This window comes from Marmota monax, unplaced genomic scaffold (assembly GCF_021218885.2).
Source record: "Marmota monax isolate L192 unplaced genomic scaffold, Marmota_monax_Labrador192_F-V1.1 WCK01_AAM20220418_F8-fsc00076, whole genome shotgun sequence".
Lineage (NCBI taxonomy): Eukaryota > Metazoa > Chordata > Mammalia > Rodentia > Sciuridae > Marmota > Marmota monax.
In genome coordinates, this window is record NW_026692843.1 from 3,263,975 (window position 1) to 3,284,099 (window position 20,125).

General features: G+C 37.5%; 1 protein-coding gene across 8 annotated transcripts in view; it reads left to right on the forward strand.

Annotated features, from left to right (window-relative positions):
• Fank1 (fibronectin type III and ankyrin repeat domains 1) overlaps positions 1 to 20,125 on the forward strand; it is a 79,910-nt gene that overhangs the window by 21,530 nt on the left and 38,255 nt on the right. For 4 of the 8 annotated variants that reach the window (XM_046448890.2, XM_046448885.2, XM_058580737.1 and 1 more), the window contains exon 2: positions 7,681 to 7,802. The exons of 3 other annotated variants lie outside the window; for them this stretch is intronic. Coding sequence is in view for 4 of the 5 variants with exons in the window: in XM_046448885.2 (XP_046304841.1) it covers positions 7,681 to 7,802 (122 nt within the window). In the remaining variant the exon portion in view is untranslated. Of the gene's footprint in view, positions 1 to 6,460; positions 7,803 to 20,125 lie in introns of those variants that run through there. One more of the 8 variants, XM_058580736.1, reaches the window with a different exon arrangement.

Here is a 20,125-nt window from a genome sequence, read left to right on the forward strand (position 1 = left end):
GAATAGGATGCAAGATGCATATTAGTTTTAAACCTTGGGCACCAGACTTTACAAGGCTATAAATTTGAGCTTACAATTTAAATTTGGTATTTTTTAATCTAAATTAGTCATCTTGGCTTCCGTTATAGTCCTTTAATCTGTTTTCAGGTATTTATCAGTACCTTTTTTTCTTTATTACATAAGTGAAATTTGAACATACTTTTAATTGAAGTAAACCATACACAGAAAAATGTCCATATTGTAAGTGTATGGCTTGCTGAATTTTCTCAAAGTAAACCTGCCTGAAGTTCTCTAAAGCCAGAGTGAGGAGAACTTTGCCACACCTCCAGAGCAACCAGTGAGTTCCCTTCCAGATTCCATCTCCACTTCTACCAGAATAACCGCACCCTGACTCCTGAGAGCACAGGTTGGTTGCTCCTGCTTTTGAACTTTGTACAAGAGAAGCCATAGACCAGGTGCTTGTTTGAATCTGGCTTGTTTTCCCCAAGTTAACATTAAGATTCATCTATATTGTTGTACAGAGAGGAAGATTCTTCCCCTCATTGCCATCTCATTGTGTGAATAGACCACCATTTATTTGCCTGCTCTACTGTTAACTGACATCTGGGTAGTTTCCAGGTTTTGGAAAGTATAGATACTACTATTATGAGTATTATAGTTCATGTCTTTTTGATGAGCATACATATTTCTGTTGAATATATACCTAAGAGTGGAATTGTTGGATTATGCAATTTTGCATATGACTGTCAGATACTGCTAAAGGGCATTCCCCTGCAGTGCATGAGAATCTGATTCCCTCCACATCTTCACTGACACTTGATATTTTCCGTTCTTTTACTTTTAGACTTTCCAGTGACTGTTTAATGGTATCTTGTAGTTTCAATTTTCATTGCAATTTGATTTATATTATTGACAGCTTAGAACAGGATCTGCTACACATTTTGGTTTGGATATTAAGTAAATTTTTATAATTATCATCAGATTTGGAAAGACCTCTATCAATTTTGATTTTCATGTATGCACCCTACGATTTTAGGTCCTTCCCATAAGTAGGATTCTGGTTCAATAAACTATAGTATGTTCACAGTGGTGACCATGCAACTATATTAAAATGAAAAAAAAAAAAGACAATCCCTGAGCTGTTGTGAACTGTTTTGCTATGATATATGAAGCAGAAAAGTAAGAAGTAAAAGTGTAGTGACACCTTTTGTGTACATGTATATACTACTTCACAAAAATAAGCAAAAGAATATAAATCAAAGACTAATGATACAAAACACAACATGAGGTGAACAGGAATAAGGTTGAAGAGAAAGTTAAGACAGTGAAACTAAAAGGTACCTGTAAAAGCACAATATGAAGTTAAGCCGTGTAATATTTTACATATTTAAAACATAAAATTTAAAAGTTTGGGAAAAAACCCTAAAAATATAAGTGTAAATAAGAGTACCTGTTTTTGCCAGATCGTTAAAAAATCACACAGAACAACAATTCATTTAACTTTTAAACACATTTTATTTTTCCACAGTTTTGATTGGTGCACTATAGTTGTACATAATGCACATGATATAACAATATAATTTGGCCAATATCATTCCCCAATATTCCTCCTTTTCCTCTCTCCTCCTTCCTGGTCCCTTTCCTCTATTCTACTGATCTCCCTTTGATTTTCATGAGATCCTGCCCCTACTCCTCCCACCTTTCCTTTCCTTTCTCCTCTCTAGCCTCTACATATGAGAGGAAACTTAAGATCCTTGACCTTGTGAGTTTGGCTTCCTTAGCTTAGTATAATGTTCTCAAGTTCCATCCGTTCTCCTGCAATTGTCATAATTTCATTTTCATTTATGGTTGAATAAAAGTCTGTTGTGTGTATATATATCACATTTCTTTCATCCATTCACCCACTGATGGGTACCTGGGCTGGTTCCACAGTTGGCTCTTGTGAATTGTGCTGCTTATTATAAGCATGTGTACAGATGTATTGCTATAGCATGATGACTTTAATTCTTTAGGATTAAGACTAAAGAGTGGTATAGTTGGGTCATATGGTGATCCCATTCCTAATCTTTTAAGGAAACTCCATACTAATTTTTATAGTGGTTGTTTTAATTTAAAATCCCCCAAACAGTTTAAAAGTGTTTTTTTTCTCCACATCCTCTCCAGCGTATTATTGATTTTTTTATTCTTGATGACTACCATTCAGTGTAGTTTTGATTTGCATTGTCATAATTGCTAATGACATTTTTTCATATATTTGTTGACTATTTGTATTTTCTCTTTTGAGAAGTGTCTAGTAATTTGTCAATTTATTAATTGGGTTATTTGGGTCTTTTTTTTTTTTTTTGGTGTTAAGTCAAACACATTTTTACCTTTATTGAATTATCCTTTTGGAAGAAGAAATATATAAATGTGGAAGGAGGAAAAAAATAATATTTTCATGTTGGACTTGAATTTAAGTGATTGCTATGAACTCGGGATTAAAAGAAAATTCTGATAGTCTACTGGAAAGTCCTAGAAATAATAAATGACTCCCTAGTAGGAATGAACAAACTTTCCAGATCTTAGTTTCTAAATATACTTCCCACTAAAAGAAGTAGTGAATTGAATGGCTGCAGTAGTGGGTCATAGAAAGTACAGGTGACTGTAGAGTATCCAGTGTGCCAGAAAAGCCAGGAAGTGCTTAAAGGGATATGCTGCAAAGGGACAGAAACTAGTGTGGAGGGTCTCCCAATGGCCAAATTTGGAACATGATTCATACCTTTCTGTGGAGAGATCTGGCAAAAATCACTATAATCAAGTGATGAATTAGCATCACTAATACTGGAACATGCCAACATCAAGTGCCACCTGATGTATACAGGAGGTACACCTGTGTCCTTACCATAAGAATCCTCAATATGAGCTGATTGTGAACATGCAGTCAGACAAACTCAAGCTGTGACACATTCTATAAAATAACTGGCCTGTACTCTTAAAAATATGAATGTAATTAGAGACAACAAAAATGGACATCTGTTCTAGAATAAAGGGACTAAATGCAGTTCACAATCCTTCACTAGACCTTCAGTTCAAGGAAGGAAAAAAAAACCTAGCTTCAAGGACATAATTACGATAATTGGGGGAAATCTGAATATGGAGTATTAGGTAACTTTGTGGGTAGGATTGGCTTATGTAGGAGACTCTCCGTCTTCTTAAAAGATTAATGCTAAAGTGTTTAAAGAAGTGTTCTGATGTATGCAACTTACATTTAAATGATTCAATGAAAAATAAAATGCACACATAAAGCAAGTGTGGCAACATTTAGATTTGGGGGATGGGTACCAGGGATTGAACCCAGGGTGTTTAACCACTGAGCCACATCCCAAGCTCCTTTTAAATTTATTTTTTATTTTTTATTTTGAGACAGTTGCTTAGGACCTTGCTTAATTGCTGAAGCTAGCTTTGAACATGAGATCCTCCTGCCTCAGCCTCCTAATCAGCTTGGATAACATGTGTGCACCACTGCTCGTGGACTAAATTTTTACACTGTTTTTGAATCTTTCTGTGGGTTTGAAATCTATGAAATGGGGATTTGGAAAGTGAATTCAGGACATTTCAAATGTTTTCATGCAGTACCTAATGATCATCTTTTTTTCATTAAGGATACTAATTTACCATTTGTCATTGATAGTTCCCTAGTAGCAAATCTGTTAATAATTCAAAGTATCAAAAGAATGGTGAAAAGGCATTTGATAAAAGTCAAAATCCTTCCCAGTTCTAAACACTTTTAAATGAAGCAGGAACATACAGATGATTCCTTTATATGACAGTTACGTATGTTCTTCTAAATGCCAGCATCGTGATTTGAGACATCAACACCTGGAATCATTCTCATTAAAGACAGGGTCAGGAAAATAATACCTGATGTCACTATTTATTTTTGTACTTGGGTGGTAGTAGCTCAAATAGACAAGAGAAAAAAAAATAGAAATAAAATAAGAGATTTTTTTTTATTGTTTAGAGATATTATGAATATTTAGCTGGAAAATCCAAGAGAAGTGACAAATCATTATTAAGTGATATGTTCTTGTTAAAAATTAATAGAACTCTGCTTCCAAAACTGTGGAAAATGAGGTATTTGGAAGGACCTTCTCTTCTATTACCGAAAAGGTAGGTCCTGGCTATGACTCCTGAGTTGCTGGGCTCACAGGAAGTGGATGATACTTTCCCAGACCTACTCCTTTCTGAAAGAGAACCACCAGACTATGGAAAGAAATGGAAGCAGTCAGCTTTAGGCTCTAAAACAGTAATGAGGAAGGTTAATGTGCCACCAGCAATTAGTTTGTTTTGAAATAGGAGCCACAGCCTTGTAGAAACTCCACATTTGCAACATATCTGACAAAGGATTAGATTCCAGAGTAAATGAAGACCTCCCATGAATAAAAACAATAAACTCAGTGGAAAAACAATGTGCAGACAATGGACATCTCACAGGAGAGAGAACATGTTGTAAATAAATATCACAAGCAGTCTCTTTGGTAAAGAAATTTAAGCCACAATGAGATTCCATTTTTCATTTACAGGATTGACAATAATTAAGAAATATAATCTTTTTGAGAAACAATTTGGCATTATCTCATAAGGCTAAATATTTGTGTACTTATAGACCAACAGATTTCACTACTAAGCCTAGACCAAAAAAAAAAAAAAAAAAAAAAAAAAAAAAAAACTCTTGTGTGTGGAACCAGGAGACCATGAATGTTCACAGCTGTCCTGTTGGTAGTAGCAAAAAACGGGGGGTAACGACATGACCATTGTCAGGAGAATAGCTGAATAAATTACTGTAAATTCACATGATGGAATGCACACAGATAACTCCATAGGAAGTTGAAAGTGCATTTAATACACAGAACTACCAAACATCAGAGTGTAGCAGCACAGCACGGTTGTTTTCCCTTGTGACTGCATGGCTGATTGGGGTTTGTGGCTCACTGCAGCTGCCCTGCTGGGTGACAAAGTATCAGTTAGCATATGTCAAGCCCAGGAAAATATCAAATCAAAATCCAAGGTATGGTTTCCAGTGAATGTACATTACCCTCTCACCATCATGAAATTGAAAGATCATGAGCAGAAGCCCTCTTAAATTTGGGACATGTCTTGTATGGCAGTGGAAAATTGAGCTGGTTACTTGCAACTTGGTATATCTCAGTAATGACTCTTACTGAAACGGCAAGTCTCGGGAAATAACAAAATTTAGTCCATTTTTAAAATGTATCAGCAAAACTACATAGGATCCATATATGTTAGATCACTTTTAGAATTATGGGAATAATCAATACAAGATCGATGGCAGTGTTATCTTTGAGGGGTAAGTGAAAGGGATAAGGTAATGTACACGTAGATCCCCTGTGTGTGTTCTGATGGCCGATTCATAGCTCATGCTTGATTGTTGCATTATTGTGTATGTGTTCCATGTACTTTTTCAATGCCAAATAGCATGATTGTGATGAAGAGACAGTGAAATGACTAATAAGATAACTCATACATACGAACTGGTAATCAGTCAGAAGATAGAGGAAGGGAATGTTCCAGGTGAAATGCTAGGAAGACATCTCAGGAACTTCTGAAGTTTCCTGAGACCTGTGCAAGGCCACAAGAGTGGCCTTACTGAGAGCCACAAAAGGAGACTTGAGCAAGTGAATGAAAAGGCATAATTAGAAAAATTTACTAGAAAAAATTATTCTCAGAAAGACATCAGTTCTTCCTAAATCTATAAACTTAACATTTTATAAAAATGCTAAAGCTTTTGTCCATCCAGACAGACTGAAAATCCTCAGCAAATTTTAATTTGTCATGGGGGGTGGGGGGAATTACTTAAGGAAAAGAATACACACTGAAACAAAATTAGGCACTAAAGTTAATATCGACTACAAATGAGCACATAAATACAAACATTAAAAAGTTGGTAAATACGATAAATATCACCAACTTCAAACATTCAGACAAATATTTTTATTAACTTTTGGAGATACCCATTATATTTTCCCCTGCAGTGTTTGGCTATGTATTTACTAATTTTATGGTATTTTCTTGGGGAAAGAAGATCATTGGTGGAACTTTCTGATAGTCTGGGAGAGGTTCAGCTTTGCAACTCCCTGTGGCTGGTGATGGGTGTTTTCCGGATTGCACTCCCAATGGAACTCGTGGGGCAACCTTCCTGCAGGAACAGCACATCTACAGGTTATTTCAGATGTAGGATTCTCCTCACATTACTAATTAAATTGAGGATACTTTCTGTTAACTGGTTTGCCATTGATGTCTTCCTCAGAGTGACAGTTATGAGTTTCATTTCATCTTTAAGTCCATGTTTCATGAAAATTCAGGAGTTTAATATTTTCACCATGTGTTCATGATTCACTTTTCGTTAATTACTAAATAATCCAAGAGCCTATTCATTCTATTTAAAATTTATCTCTTAATTATTGCTTTTAGTTCTGAGAAGTTTCCTTATCACTTGTTTCTTGATGTTAAAATAATTTTTATTAGTTTCATTGTTCATTTTTAATTGCTTGCTTTGTAGTCCAATAATTTTATATATTTTGTTATTTAATGAATAAATGGAGGCCCTTTATATATGTCTCAATAAGGAACTTAAAATTTAAAAAAAATTTAAACTACTCTGAAATTGTTTTTCCAAATTTCAGTTAAAATGACATATTCAGACAGGTGCAATGGCACACAGCTGTAGTCTCAGTGACTTGGGAGGCAAAGACTGGAGGATTGCAAGTCTGAGACTAGCCTGGGTAACTTAGTAGATCCTGTCTCTAAATATAATAAAGACGCTGGGGAACATAGCTCTGTGGTAGAGCCCCTGGGTTCAATCCCAAGTAGCATGCACAAACCAACAAATAAACAAAAAGACCTATATTCTACCTTTGTTAACTCTTAAATTATTGCAATATAATTGACATACCACAAAATTCACCCCTTAAAAATGTAATTCATGTCTTTTCTGTATATTTAGAAAGTTGTACAATCATCACCACTATCTAATTTCAGGGCATGTTCATCACCTCCAAAAGGATTCAATTCCTATTAGCAGTCATTTCTCACCTCTCCTCCCAATTCCTTGCAGTCATGAATCCACTCTTTCATATAGTGTTGTACAATATGGGGCCCTTGGTGCAACCTTTATTAACTTTCTGAGCAAACTTTGAGACTTGTTTGTGTTCAAGTTTTCCTTTTGAGTCATAAAAAGTATATTATAGAGCCTCTGAAATATCATGTGCATATTCTCTAGAAGAGAGCCATACTTTATAATGGGCAAACCATCTCAGGACCCTTAGATTCTGAGAAGGAAATCCCAGTTGACATGGATGTTTAAATAAGATGTCTAATATAAGGGGAAAATCCAAAAAGAACGTGTAGCTCTTGCAGAATCTGAATTAATCAGTAACTTCGGGGAGGAGGAAGGCTGCTTTCCCAGTGATTGACCAGCTGGGCTCCATCCAGAATGTATTTTAAGTACTTACTAATGTTTTTGAAGAGCACTGGAAACTCCATCACCTCTTCTGATAGTTATATTGTTATATGATGGATCATAAGTGTGTATTACAGGCTATGTTATCCAGAGATAAAGCTTTGTTCTGTAGAAATGCCAAAACTATGTTTGGTTTATCCTTATGTGTGCTTTAATTTCAGATGGACTTTGACAAAGTTAAAACTTGTTTTTCTGTATGGCCGGTGGTTTCTAAGAGTAGCACACAGCAATGGAACACACAAAGCAATTTGGATTGTGGAATTTGCAGCAGCAGTAATAGTTGGTGCGTGGTTCGTTATTTACTTACTTGATTTCTCACTTAATTTCACATGTTTTCCCTTATTTTGATTAATTCTCCATGTGCCGTTTTGGATAAATGTGTCACTTTTTTTTTGTCTTGATAATTTTCCAGGCACTTAAGTAAAAATAGATCAAATTGAGTAATTAATATGATGATTCCCTGAGACTTCTGTTATTTGAAGAGCATTACTTTTGAATTTTTTTTGTAATGCTGGGGATGGAACCCAGGGGTCTTGCTCATTATGAGAAGACAAATACTTCCCCATCCTGATCTCTGATAGGAAAAATCCTTTTCACTTATCAATTTAAGACCTCCCACTATTCATTATACTATTTTAAGAATAATAGTGTATATTTTCTCTTGTCTATCCTTCAAGCTAATGCAAAGGTACCTTTCATTTAAATAATGTAATCAGAGTAAACATAGCTTCCTTGTGTTCTGATTTCGGATTTTGGGGAGCCCTCAATACATTTAATCTAGTGTGAAAACTCGCCCCAAATCAGTAATGTGTGTCTTGTTACAAAGACTTACTAACACCCACACATGAGAGAGAACATTTAATCCTTGACTTTCTGAGTCTGGCTTATTTCACTTAGCATCTTGTTCGCCAGTCCCAAAAAGCCGTAATTTCATTCTTTATGAGTAAAACTCCATTGTGTGTATATACCACATTTTCTTACTTCATCTGTTGAGTGGCATCTGAGCTGCTTCCATGACTTGGCTATTGGATATTGTGCTCTATAAGCACTGATGTGCCTGTTTCATTACAGTAATAAGTTAGACCAAAGTAAGGGGAAAGGGTGTAAGGGGGATGCTCTGATAATAGAAGGGAGATCAGTGGAGCAAAGGAAGGGATTGAATGGGAGGGAGGAGGGACAGGAAAAGAGAAGAACAATAGAACAAAATTAACCAAATTATCTCTGCCCATGTATGAATATACCACAATGAACTTTCACCTTCATGTATACCTATAAAGTGGTATTTTACAAGAGAACTATAAATAAATAGAAGTAAAATAAGCAGAATTGTAGGAACAGAGGGAAGGGGGGAAGGGAGAGGGAAGTACCTGGGGACTGAAGAGGAGTAAACTATACTCCATGCATATATGATTATGTCAAAATGAACTCTAATAATACATACATCTATAATGCACTAATAAAAACATAAAAGACTTAATTATAAAAAAAATTGAGAAAATTATTCTTTATTTTGGAAGAGACTTGCCAAATCTTATAACAATTTGTTCATGTTTAAGTTTGTTTTATGATACCTGTTTGGTAAGCATTTTTAGCAACTCATTGATATATTCTATTTGACTTTTGGTACATTGAAATAACAATTTTGGAGTTGAGAAATGTATATTCATCATATTGCAGTGAAGAAATCTTGGTAACAGGCCAGGAGGAGACTCCTCCCACTTTCGAAAGTCAACACCTTTGTTAAAATGAGGCTATAGAAATGATGTTTCCTTTTTACAAGTTTCTGTTTTCTGATTTGATGTATTCTGATTCTTACCATATTATTTATCTAATTTGATGTCATTGTTCTACATATTTTCTGGGCTATTTTGATTCTTTTTGAAATGGTTCTGCATATCATTTCAACCATCAGGAGTCTGAAGTTTCCATTGTTTTATGATATGGAGTTTTTGACACTTGGAAGCTCCTGCCATTCTTTTAATTCATTTTTTTAGCTTCAATCAGATACTTACTTTCCAGTGAGCTTAAATTTTGGATGATCAATAATTGTAGAAAAAGTAGAAAATTGATTTGAAATTAAGGCATACATAAGAGCAATTCCCATGTGTTCAGAAATTGCTACTGTGCCCACTGTGCCCCATAATTGTGTAAGCAGATTATTCATATACTACAAATATTGAATTATTGATGGGATATGTGTAGGAGTTTTTCACTGGAACATTTATTTCTTCAGGCTAGTTTGCTGTAATGGTGGCAATTTTCCATGCTGTTTTATCTGGAACTGTCAGACTTTGTGAGGACAAGATGCATCAGATAAGTTAAGGTTTGCATGAGAAATGCATAAATCATGGCACCATGTCCTCGGGGATGCTTGCTACTCTCAGTAGTACTTTGTTGGTGTCCGACAAACCCCGGATTACAAATTTTATTTTATGTGATTTGTTGCAAAAAAAAGAATGTGTGCTGCTTTATAAAACTCTATGCACTGTTTATTGGGTATATTTTTGAGAAGCAAAACTTTCTGTTTTAATTAGGTATCAATGAGAACAAAACTTTCTGCTAAAAGCTTTGAAACTTAAATATTTCAAAGAATTTCCACAGACTAGGTTCTGGTATATACATGAAAATCTGTTTCTTCTTTAATAAAGTGCACATTTGGCTGTATGAACTTCCACTCTGTCCCTGTGTGATGGGGAGTGAACACTGTAGGTGGCAGGAGTACCCCAGAAGTAGATAGTTCCTGTTAAACCAAACTAACCCTCTCAGTCACTTTCCTTTTAGTCAGACCCAAGGAATACTTACATCTTCAACGTCATGAGACACAGTAAGTGGACAGAAGGGAATTTGAAATAGGAAGAGAATGTTTTCATGATACTTTTGTACATTTTACAGTTTGTACATTTCTTGCAAATTCTTCCTTCCTCCCTTCCTTCATTTTAGTTTCAGGACTGTGGATTGAAACAAGGGGTGTTCTACCTCTGAGCTCCGTCCCCAGCCCTTTCTATTTTTTTACTTTGAGACAGGGTCTTGCTTAGTTTCTGAGGCTGGCCTTGAACTTGTGTTCCTCCTGATCCTCTGGCATAGCTTGGATTTCAGGTATGCAACATTGCACCTGGACTGTTTGCAAATTTCACAAAACGATTTGACCATGTGAACATGGGACCCTTTGTGGCCTTGAAAGGGGCCCATTACAATTGAGAGTCTTTCACTTAGGCTCCATTAGCCTTCTAGCAAGTCTTCCGCCAGGGACCTCCTCCTCATATATTCAGTAAATGTGGGTTTGACTCAACAATATTTGTTTATTGGGCCTTCACTGTTCCAAATATCCAAGGTGCAAGCATCTTGTATGCTCCATCTCTGTGTAAGAGTTGCTTTCTGCCTGTTGTCCCTGCCAGCTGCAGGATTTTGCCCAGGTCTGCCACATGCTGTGTCTGGACTTGTTGCCTTAGCCTTCCCTTGGGGTTGGAGCAAGGGCAAGCAGAACCGTTTTCTGTAACAGAGGAAGCTCCTTTGGGTACCAGGTCCTGTTCCAGGTATGGTTGCACCTTCCCTGTCCCCCATTCCCAGCTCAGTCAAAGCCTAGCATCTATAAGGACAAAGGTCCATAGCACAAGTTTTAGAACCTTAGGTTTGACCGGCTTTCATCCTTTTCTCTGTGGGTCCCAAATGTGGCTGATAATTTTTGCATGTACAAGGTCTCCTAGCTGAGAGCACTTTCCTGGAGCTTTCGGTATCAATGTAGGTAAATGCTCCCCTCCCCTAAAGGTGCTCAGAGTTGCTCTATCTTGCCCAAGGGCACCATTGCAAACTCCAAAGCTTCCATTAAAAAAGAAAATTTTTGGATGGTTGTCCAACCCTGTGAATACACTGAAAACCACAGAACTATCTGCTTTAAATCAGTAAATTTAAGAGTGTGAATTATATGTCAAAGCAGTTTTAAAAAAAAATTCAGATGTTCTTGAATAAACTCTGACACAAACCAGCATCCCAAATGTGTTTGTCCCTGGTGTTGGAGGGAAGTTTGAATACCAAAACATTCCTTTTGTCTCTGGAAACCTCCTATCCACCCTGCCCAGAAGCTCAGGTGCTGTCTTGGTGGGAGAGCCCTTTAGTATCTGAGGCAGAGCCCAGCATCCTGCCTGTTAGTAGACCTCTGTTGGGCCTGATCCACTGGATGGCATTCTGTGGGTGTTTGCTTGTCCCTGCAGCCCCCAGGACCCCTGCTGCAGTGAGCAGACCCTGGCTCTCCTTGAGAAAGGGCCTGTGGCTATGTACCTACCAAGGGTTGGGGTAGCAGCCTTCTCCCACAGAGATGTCAGCAGAGAGTGTTGTGCTCTTAGCAGTTTGGTTTAAGCTCTGCATATCTTCTGTCATTTTGTAGTGGTTCTCAGGATTGAATGTGTATCAGAACTACCAGAAAGGCTGTTAACCCATGAAAGGACTGGCCCTGCCTCAGAGTTTGATTCATTTAGGCCTTGGCTTAGAACTGGGAATTTGCATTTCTGACAGGTTACCAGTGATGATCCAGGAACCCTGCTTTGAGAACAGCTTGACCACATGACCAGGGCCCATCTGTTCTGGGAGGGGCCTGCCAGGTCCCACCTCTGGTGTGCAGATGCATGCAGAACATCAGCTCTGGCAAAGTGGAGTCTCCCAACTGCCCCCAGACCCAGAGCACCAGCTGAGTCTGAAGGGTGATCTAGTGCTGTCACACTCTGCTCTCCAATCCCTCTATGTAGGGCAGAGCTACCTGAGGGTGACTTCTGCAGATAGGGAGGCTTCAGACTTTGTTCTAACTGGATCAGCTGTTTTTTCTATCTTAGGCTTTATCTTTCTATCAGATCCTCCCAGGCAAGTTTGTCTGGAGAGTAAGTTACAGCACAGGGAAAAACAAAAACAAAAAGCCCCCAAACTAACCTTTTTTTTTTTTTTTTATGTTAACTTGGATCCTGGGCTCTGGAAAAAGAATGTTCTGGAATTTCCTTTGAGGTCTCAGTGCCAGAGAGCCAGGGGGCCAGAGGGCCTTTTGGGTGCTAAGCTGTACTTTTCCATGTCACAGAGAGCCACCTCTCTAGGTCCAGTCTGGTCTTGTGGGTCAGAACTCTAGAGTCAGACAGACCTGGGATCATGTCTTGGCACTGCCAGTTCTACCTTTATATATCATGGAGATTAATGTTCTGTCTGGGGTGACCTTTTATTTCTTTCTCTTGCCTGATTTCTCTGGCCAAAGTTTTGAGTACCGCATAGGAGTGGTGAGAGTGGACTCCTTTGTCTTGTTCCTGCTTTTTTCCTCACTCAGTATGACGCTGGCAATAGGGTTATCCTATATAGCTTTTTTTATGTTGAGGTAGACACCTTTTATTCCTGGTTTATTCAGGTCATTTATCATGAGGGGTACTGAATATTATCAAAGGTTTGGTAACCAATGAAATGATCATGTGATTTTTGTTCTTGGTTCCATTATGTAGCCTATTTTGTTTTTTGATTTGCATATATGGATCCATTCTGAAAGAAATTAACTTGATCATACATAAAAGTGTGTGATATTTTTTGTGTTGTTGAGTTTGATTTGCAAGTATTGAGGATTTTTGCATCTATGTTTATCAAGGATATTGGGCTAGGGCTAGGGATATAGCTCAGTTGGTAGAGTGCTTGCCTTGCATGCACAAGACTGTGGGTTCAATCCCCAGCATACCACCACACATGCACACACACACACACGTGCACACACACACACACTCACGGATTATTGGTCTATAGTTTTCTTTTTTTTTTTTGTTGTATCCTTACCAGATTTTGGTAGTGGGGAGTTTGGAAAGGCTCCTTCCTTTAATTTTTAATGAAATAGTTTGAGTGTTGTTTTCTTTAAAAGTCTAGTAAAAATTTGTGAATCCATCCCTTTGAGAGACTTTTTATTATTGCTTTTATCTAATTGCTTATTATTGGTCCGTTTGTGTTTTTAATATACTCTGGGTTCAGTTTATTGGGCCATTTGTTTTAGTCAGCTATTTTGTCACTGTTAACTCAAAGACCTGACAATAACAATTAGAGGAGGAAAAGTTTATTTGGCATGTCAGTTCATAGCTGGCTGACTTCATTGCTCTAGGCCAGAACTGAGACGGGGCATCATGGTGGAAGGGCATGGAGGAGGAAATCTTCTTAAGACACGGCAACAGCGACCCACAGAGAGCTCCACCTACCAGGGCCTAAATATAAAACCATGTGCACACCTCCAGTGATCTACCTTTTCTTGCCCGCCTATAATTACCATGCAGGTAACCCACATCACTGGATTATTCCACTGATTAGGTTAAACCTCTCAAATCTATTTCACCTCTTAAAATCCTTATATTGTTCACTCATGAGCTTTTGGGAGACACCTCGTATCTAAACCATAACAGTTATAGGTATCTACAAATTTGTCCATTTCTTCTAGATTTTCTATTTTATTGGAATACAATTTTGAAAAATACTCCTGAATGGTCCTCTGGATTTCAGTGGTATCTGTTGTAATATTCCCCATTTCATCTCTAATTTTATTAACTTGGGTCTTTCTTTTGGTTAGTTTGGCTAAAGGGTTCATGGATTTTGTTTATCTTTTCAGAGAGCCAAACTTTATTTCACTGATCCTTTGTATTATTCTTTTAGTCTCTATTTCGTTTATTTCTACTCTGGTATTTCTTTCCTTCCACTGATTTTGGGTTTGCTTTTTCTTATTTTTCTAGGACTAAAGATGCATCATTAGGGTATTTGAGATCCATTTTTCTAATGTAGACTCTATCTTGCAGCTATAAACTTCCCCCTTATAACTGCTCTTGCTGTATCCCAAATGTTGGTTGTGTTTTTATTTTCATTTGATTCTAAAAATTTCTTAATTTCCCCCTGATTTCTTCAGTGACCCACTGCTCATTCAGAACTGTGTTGTCCAGTCTGCATTTGCCTATTTCCTGCAGTTTCTTTTGCTGCTGATTTCTAATTTTATTCCATTATAATCTAATGAGATGCAAGGAATTATTTCAGTTTCCTTGGATTTATTAAGATTTGCCTTATGGCCTAAAATGTGATCAGTTTTGGATAAGATTTTTAAGATATATTTTTTAGTTGTCTATGGACCTTTATTTATTTATTTATTTATTTATAATTTATTTATGAGTGATGCTGAGAATTTAACCTAGTGCCTCACACAGGCTAGGCAAGCGCTCTACCACTGAGTACAAACCCAGTCCTTGGAAAGGTTTTGTGTGCTGATGAGGAGAATGTGTGTTCTATAGCTGTTGGATATAATAATCTGTAAATGTTCCTTAAATGTATTTTATTTATAGTGTAATTTAACTCTGATTTTTTTTTCTGGAAGATCTATCTATTGATGAGAGTAAGTATTGAAGTCACTCACTATTATCATATTATAGTCCATTTCTTCCTTTAAGTCCTGTAGTGTGTTTCATGAAATTGAGTGTTCTTACCTTAAGTACAAATATATTTAGAATCGTTTTGTCTTCTTTATGGATTGTTCCCTTTATAAATATGAAGAGACCTTATTTGTTTCTTCTGACCTATTGTGTCTGAGTCTAATTTATTTGATATGATTATAGCTACTCCTATTTGCTTTGAGATTCCATTTACTTGCTTTCCGTCTTTTTACTTTCTATCCATATATGTCTTTGCTAGTGAGGTGGGTTTCTTGTAATCAGCAGATTGTTGGGTCTCATTTTTAAATCCAATCAGCCAGTCCGCACCCTTTAATTGGAGAATTGAGTCCATTACATTCAGAAGTATTACTAAAAGGTTGTTTCAAACTTATGTTCATTTCTTTCTTCCTTATTCATCTTAGAGATTTAATGTTTACTGAATTAACAATATTTGATCTTAATTCTATTTTATCTACATGTCTAGTGAAATTTATTCCTTACCATATTCTGGTGATTGTGTTTATCTTGTTTTCTCTTCTGTGTGTAGACTTCCTTTAAGTATCTTCTATAATGCTAGGTTAGTGGTCATGAATTCCTTTCGTTTATCTTGAAGGTCTTTATTCTTTCTTTGATTCTGAAGGATAGCTTTGTTAGACATGGCAATCTAGGTTGGCAGTTATTTTCTTTCAGGGTTTTAAATGCAGCATTCCATGCCTGCTGGCCTGTAACGTTTCTTTTGAGAAATGTATTATTCTGATGGATTTAGCTTTATAAGTAACTTGGTACTTCTCTCTTGAAGCTCTCAATATTCTTTCTTCTGTACTTTTGGCAGTTTAGTTTCTCCAAGATTTGGGAACTTTTCTGATACTATTTCACTGAACAGGTTTTCTATGCCTTTAATTGTACTTCTGCTTCTTTGTCAATACTTATCATCTGCATGTTTGGTCTCTTAATCATGTCCCATAGGTCTTGTATATTTTGTTCTCATTTTTTTTTCTTTATTACTGTCTAAATGTGATAATTTATCAACTTTACCTTCAAGTCCTGATGTTCTTTCTTTCATTTGAACTCTTTTATTGGTGAGGCTTTCAGCCAAATTTTAAAATTTGATTTATTGGGCTTTTCATTTTTAAGATTTCTGTTTGGTTCTTTTTCTAAAATCTGTATCTCTTAATACAGGATGTGAAAGAGCATTCCTTAATTCATTCAGCTTCTTATTTATATTCTATTTGAATTTACCAATCACTTAAATTTTTTAGTTATAGATGGACACATACCTTTATGTAATTTATTTATTTGGTGTTGAGGATCAAACCCCAGTGCCTTACATATGCGAGGCAAGCACCCTTCCACTGAGCCACAACCCCAGCCCTACCAATCACTTTTAACATTATGCTTTTGAACTCTTCTATTTCATCTAATTCAATATCTTTGGAATCAGTTACTAGGCATTATGAACTTTTGGAGGGGGTCATGTTGTTTTGTTTGGCCATATGTTGGATGAATATATCTTTTCACTTTTATTTGAGAAACTTTCTTGGGGAATAGTCTTCTCTTGAGGATGTGCCCTGGGCTACTGTTTTTTTGTGTAGTGATGAATTTAATTCCAAATGGACTTAGTTTTGTTGTTTCACTGTGGCTTCTTTGGGTGTAATTGTACTATGTCAAAGCCTGAGGGATGCTTCCTGTGTAGGTCTTGAAAGAGTAGGGTATCTCTGGTAGCTGAGGTAGGTGTGCTGTAGGCAGAAGGGACATATGAGGTACATTTTGTGTAATTATTCCTTCAGTCCTGTCTACAATGAACTGTCTGTAAGGTTATGAGAGTAACCTATGCTCAAGTCCTTCATAGGCAGAACGTTCACAACAGTTTCGCCTTGGGGGTAGGTGCCTAGGAGCAGGATTTCGGGCCTATCCCAGATGTGCCTAGTTGAGATCATTGGCTGGGAAGCTTTGTATCTCCCCTTTCTTAAAATTGAAGTTTCACTCAGGTTCAAATGTAACTAAGTCATGGCTGAAATAAAATGCAATTTCTCTCAACTGTGCTAGGGGTGCAACTCAGTTTTAGAGCACCCACCCAACCTCTTGAGATTTAAGGTTTCATCACTTGCTCCACTTAGAAGGGAAAAGGCAAACAACAGTAATATCTACAACATATAAACAAACCAGGTGTAGAAATATACTAACAACTGTTAAAAACTATAATGCCAATAACTATAGTAAAGAAAGGCAAAATATTATAGAATGAACTAAAATATTAAAATTAATAGAATGAGAAGAAAAATGAGAGTAGAAGAGAGAAATCTATTAATTTTTTCTTATGCTTATTTTTTATTATGTTTAATAATAACAAAAGTAGAAGATAGAATAGATGGAGGAAAAAGAAAACAAGTCAAAATTTCCTCCTGGTTGTTTGGATTGCGGATGCTTCTTTCCACGTGTGTGCACACTTGTTCCAGAGGCCCTTAGTCGGCCTGCTTGAGGGCATGGCCGATGTCTGGGTCACAGCAAGTGATTCTCACCAGCCTAGCTTTGGTGTCATGGGGGTTGCACCAGTTGGATCGGTGTTCAGCTCTGTAGACTTCAGCCTTGAACCCAGGGGATGACAAATATCCAAGCTGTGCTATGTACCCAGGATGCCTCAGTGTGTGAGGTGGGCATAGTGGAACTAGTCATTTGGTGCTAGAGAGAGGCAGGGGACCAAGCATTTCCCACCTTCAGTCCCAGCATTCTCAGACCTGGCTCCAAGCCACCTTACTTGCAACTCGTCTCACTGCTTGTCACAGAGGATAGGACCACTGACCACTGTGTCTTCCACTTTTCCTCCAAGAACACCCTTGGTGCTGCTGGAACGACTTGGTGAGTTGTTTCTGGCTCTTCCCCAGGAACAACTATCCTGCGTATCTCTCTCCTGCCCGGTCACTATGATGAAGTGTCCACAGGGACACTTTGCTGAGTTTTCTGCTCCCCAGAACAGTCTGTTCACTAACAATAGGATCCTTCTCGAGATGGCTTCTGGTCATAGTAGTCTGAGAGTTTGCTGAGCAATTGTTGACTTTTCTTTTCTGAAGTTAGTGTGCTGTGCAGGAGGAGATACTCTCAGACCAAATCCCCAAGCTGGATTTGAAGTTTGCGTAAACTGTGGATCCTCCTGCAATTAGGACTGCCAGCCTCAGCCATTACCAGGGCTAAACATACCCTTTGGCTCCCTGAGGCTTGTGTTCCCCTCCCCTCGCCTGAGATGGAGCTGCTGGGACTTGCTTTTCGTTCTCTCTCCCTCACCTCTGGCTCTCCACACTGCTCAGATTCCTCATCACTTCTCTGTTGGTCCTCAAAGTTTTTCCTCCCTTTCGCTCCCAGGAATATAATTTCTCCTTTGTTTCCTTGACTCTTCCCCCTTGCACAGTTGCACAAAGGGAACTTCTGCCATTTTGCATCAGCTTGTTCATAATTTAAAAGTTAGAGGAAAATGGAGATTCAGATAAAAAAAAATGTTGCTGTCTCACAGTTGGACTAGAAAGCATTTGTTCTACGTACCAAGAAAAACAGAGCACATAAAACATCAGCTCTTGAGTCTTGAGCCAGCACTTCTGTAGGGTAGAGGGGCAACAGCCAGCAGGAGGATTGAATGTATTTGAAGTGGGATTCAAAGTGATATTTTCTGAGCACTTTAGAAAAGCAAAGAATCAAAGGCTTTCTTAAAGATTGTTCAGGAAATATGATTTACTGACGATATCCCTTGCCTGCAAGCCTCCATATATAATGCAAGTTATGCTAGTATAGAAAATGGGAAGGAACAGGCAGATTTATTATCATGTGTGAGCATGAATAATTTTTATTTTTATTACTTCCTCACTTTAGACCAAGTTGGAGTTTTTTTGCTTTAGACCAAAGACTGTTGGCTTTGCAGAAAATATAGAGTAGGTACATTTATTTATTGTGTATATTTGAAATGGTTTAATGTAATTAGAGTAATTTTAACGTTATGGTTAGGCAGTTTTAAATTAAAGTTGTAGTTTGTAATCATAAGAGTTAAATAACTGTGTGGTAATCTGCGTGTGTATTTATTTAGTGGTTTTGGTGACATGAATGGACACAGTCAGGCTCTTTAGGAAAATTTCTGACTAACTAGAGGGAAGGTAGTCTAAATAAACAACTAAGGAGGAGAAACATGAACTTGTTACAAACTTGCACCAGGGCAGATCCTACATGGGATAGACTTTCAACCTATGATGAGTCTTTTCCTTTAGTGGTTACTCTAGGATTTAAAGTAGGCATCTTTAACTCATCACAGTCTTTCTCCAATATCTTTACATTATGCACAAGAACATTGCAGCGTTCCTCTCGGCTTCTCCCCCACCCTATGGGCTATTGTCGTGCATCTTCTCTATCCAATTAACCTCACAGTACATTTTAATTTTTTTTTTTTTTGCTTTAGGCAGGCAACATATTTTATATTTACCTTTTTTTATTTTAAGCACTCTTAGTTTTTTTTTTTTTTTGTACAGATCTAGATTTGTTTCTTGTTTGCCTGAGACACTTCCTTTGACGTTTTTTATAGTTCAGGTATCCTTGTGATGAGTTCTTCCAGTTTTTTTTTTTTTTTAACCTAAAAAGACTTTCTTTTACTTTTATTTCAAAAGCATAATATTACTGGGTAAAGAATTTTAGGTTTACTTTACCCCCTTGAGTTCTTTAAACATGTTTCTGAACAGAGTTTTGCTGTCTTTTGTGTGTGGCTCCACGTGTGTGTGTGCGCGCGTTCCTCTGTATCCCTCCCTCCCCTGTCCCTGTCATAGCTGTTTCACTCATTAACAACTTACACCAACATGGTGCATTGGTTACAAATAATGAACCAATGTTGACACATTGACTAAAGCCCGTGCTTTATTTAGATGTCCTTGTTCATACCCAGTGTCCTTTTCCTGTCCCTGGATTCCATCCAGAACACCACATTACACACAGTGTCATATCTTCTTAAGTTCCTCTCAGCTGTGACAGCTTCTCAGACTCTTCTTTCTGATGACCTTGGCAGTTCTGAAGCGGGCTGGTCAGGTGTTCGGCAGATGTCTCTCAGCTGGGATATGTCTGAAGGTTTTAGGTTGATTTTACAGGCCTTCTGGAGGAGGCCCACAGAGGCAAAGTGCTATCGTCATCACATTAAATCAATTAGACCTACCATCCCCATGGCTTGTCCCTC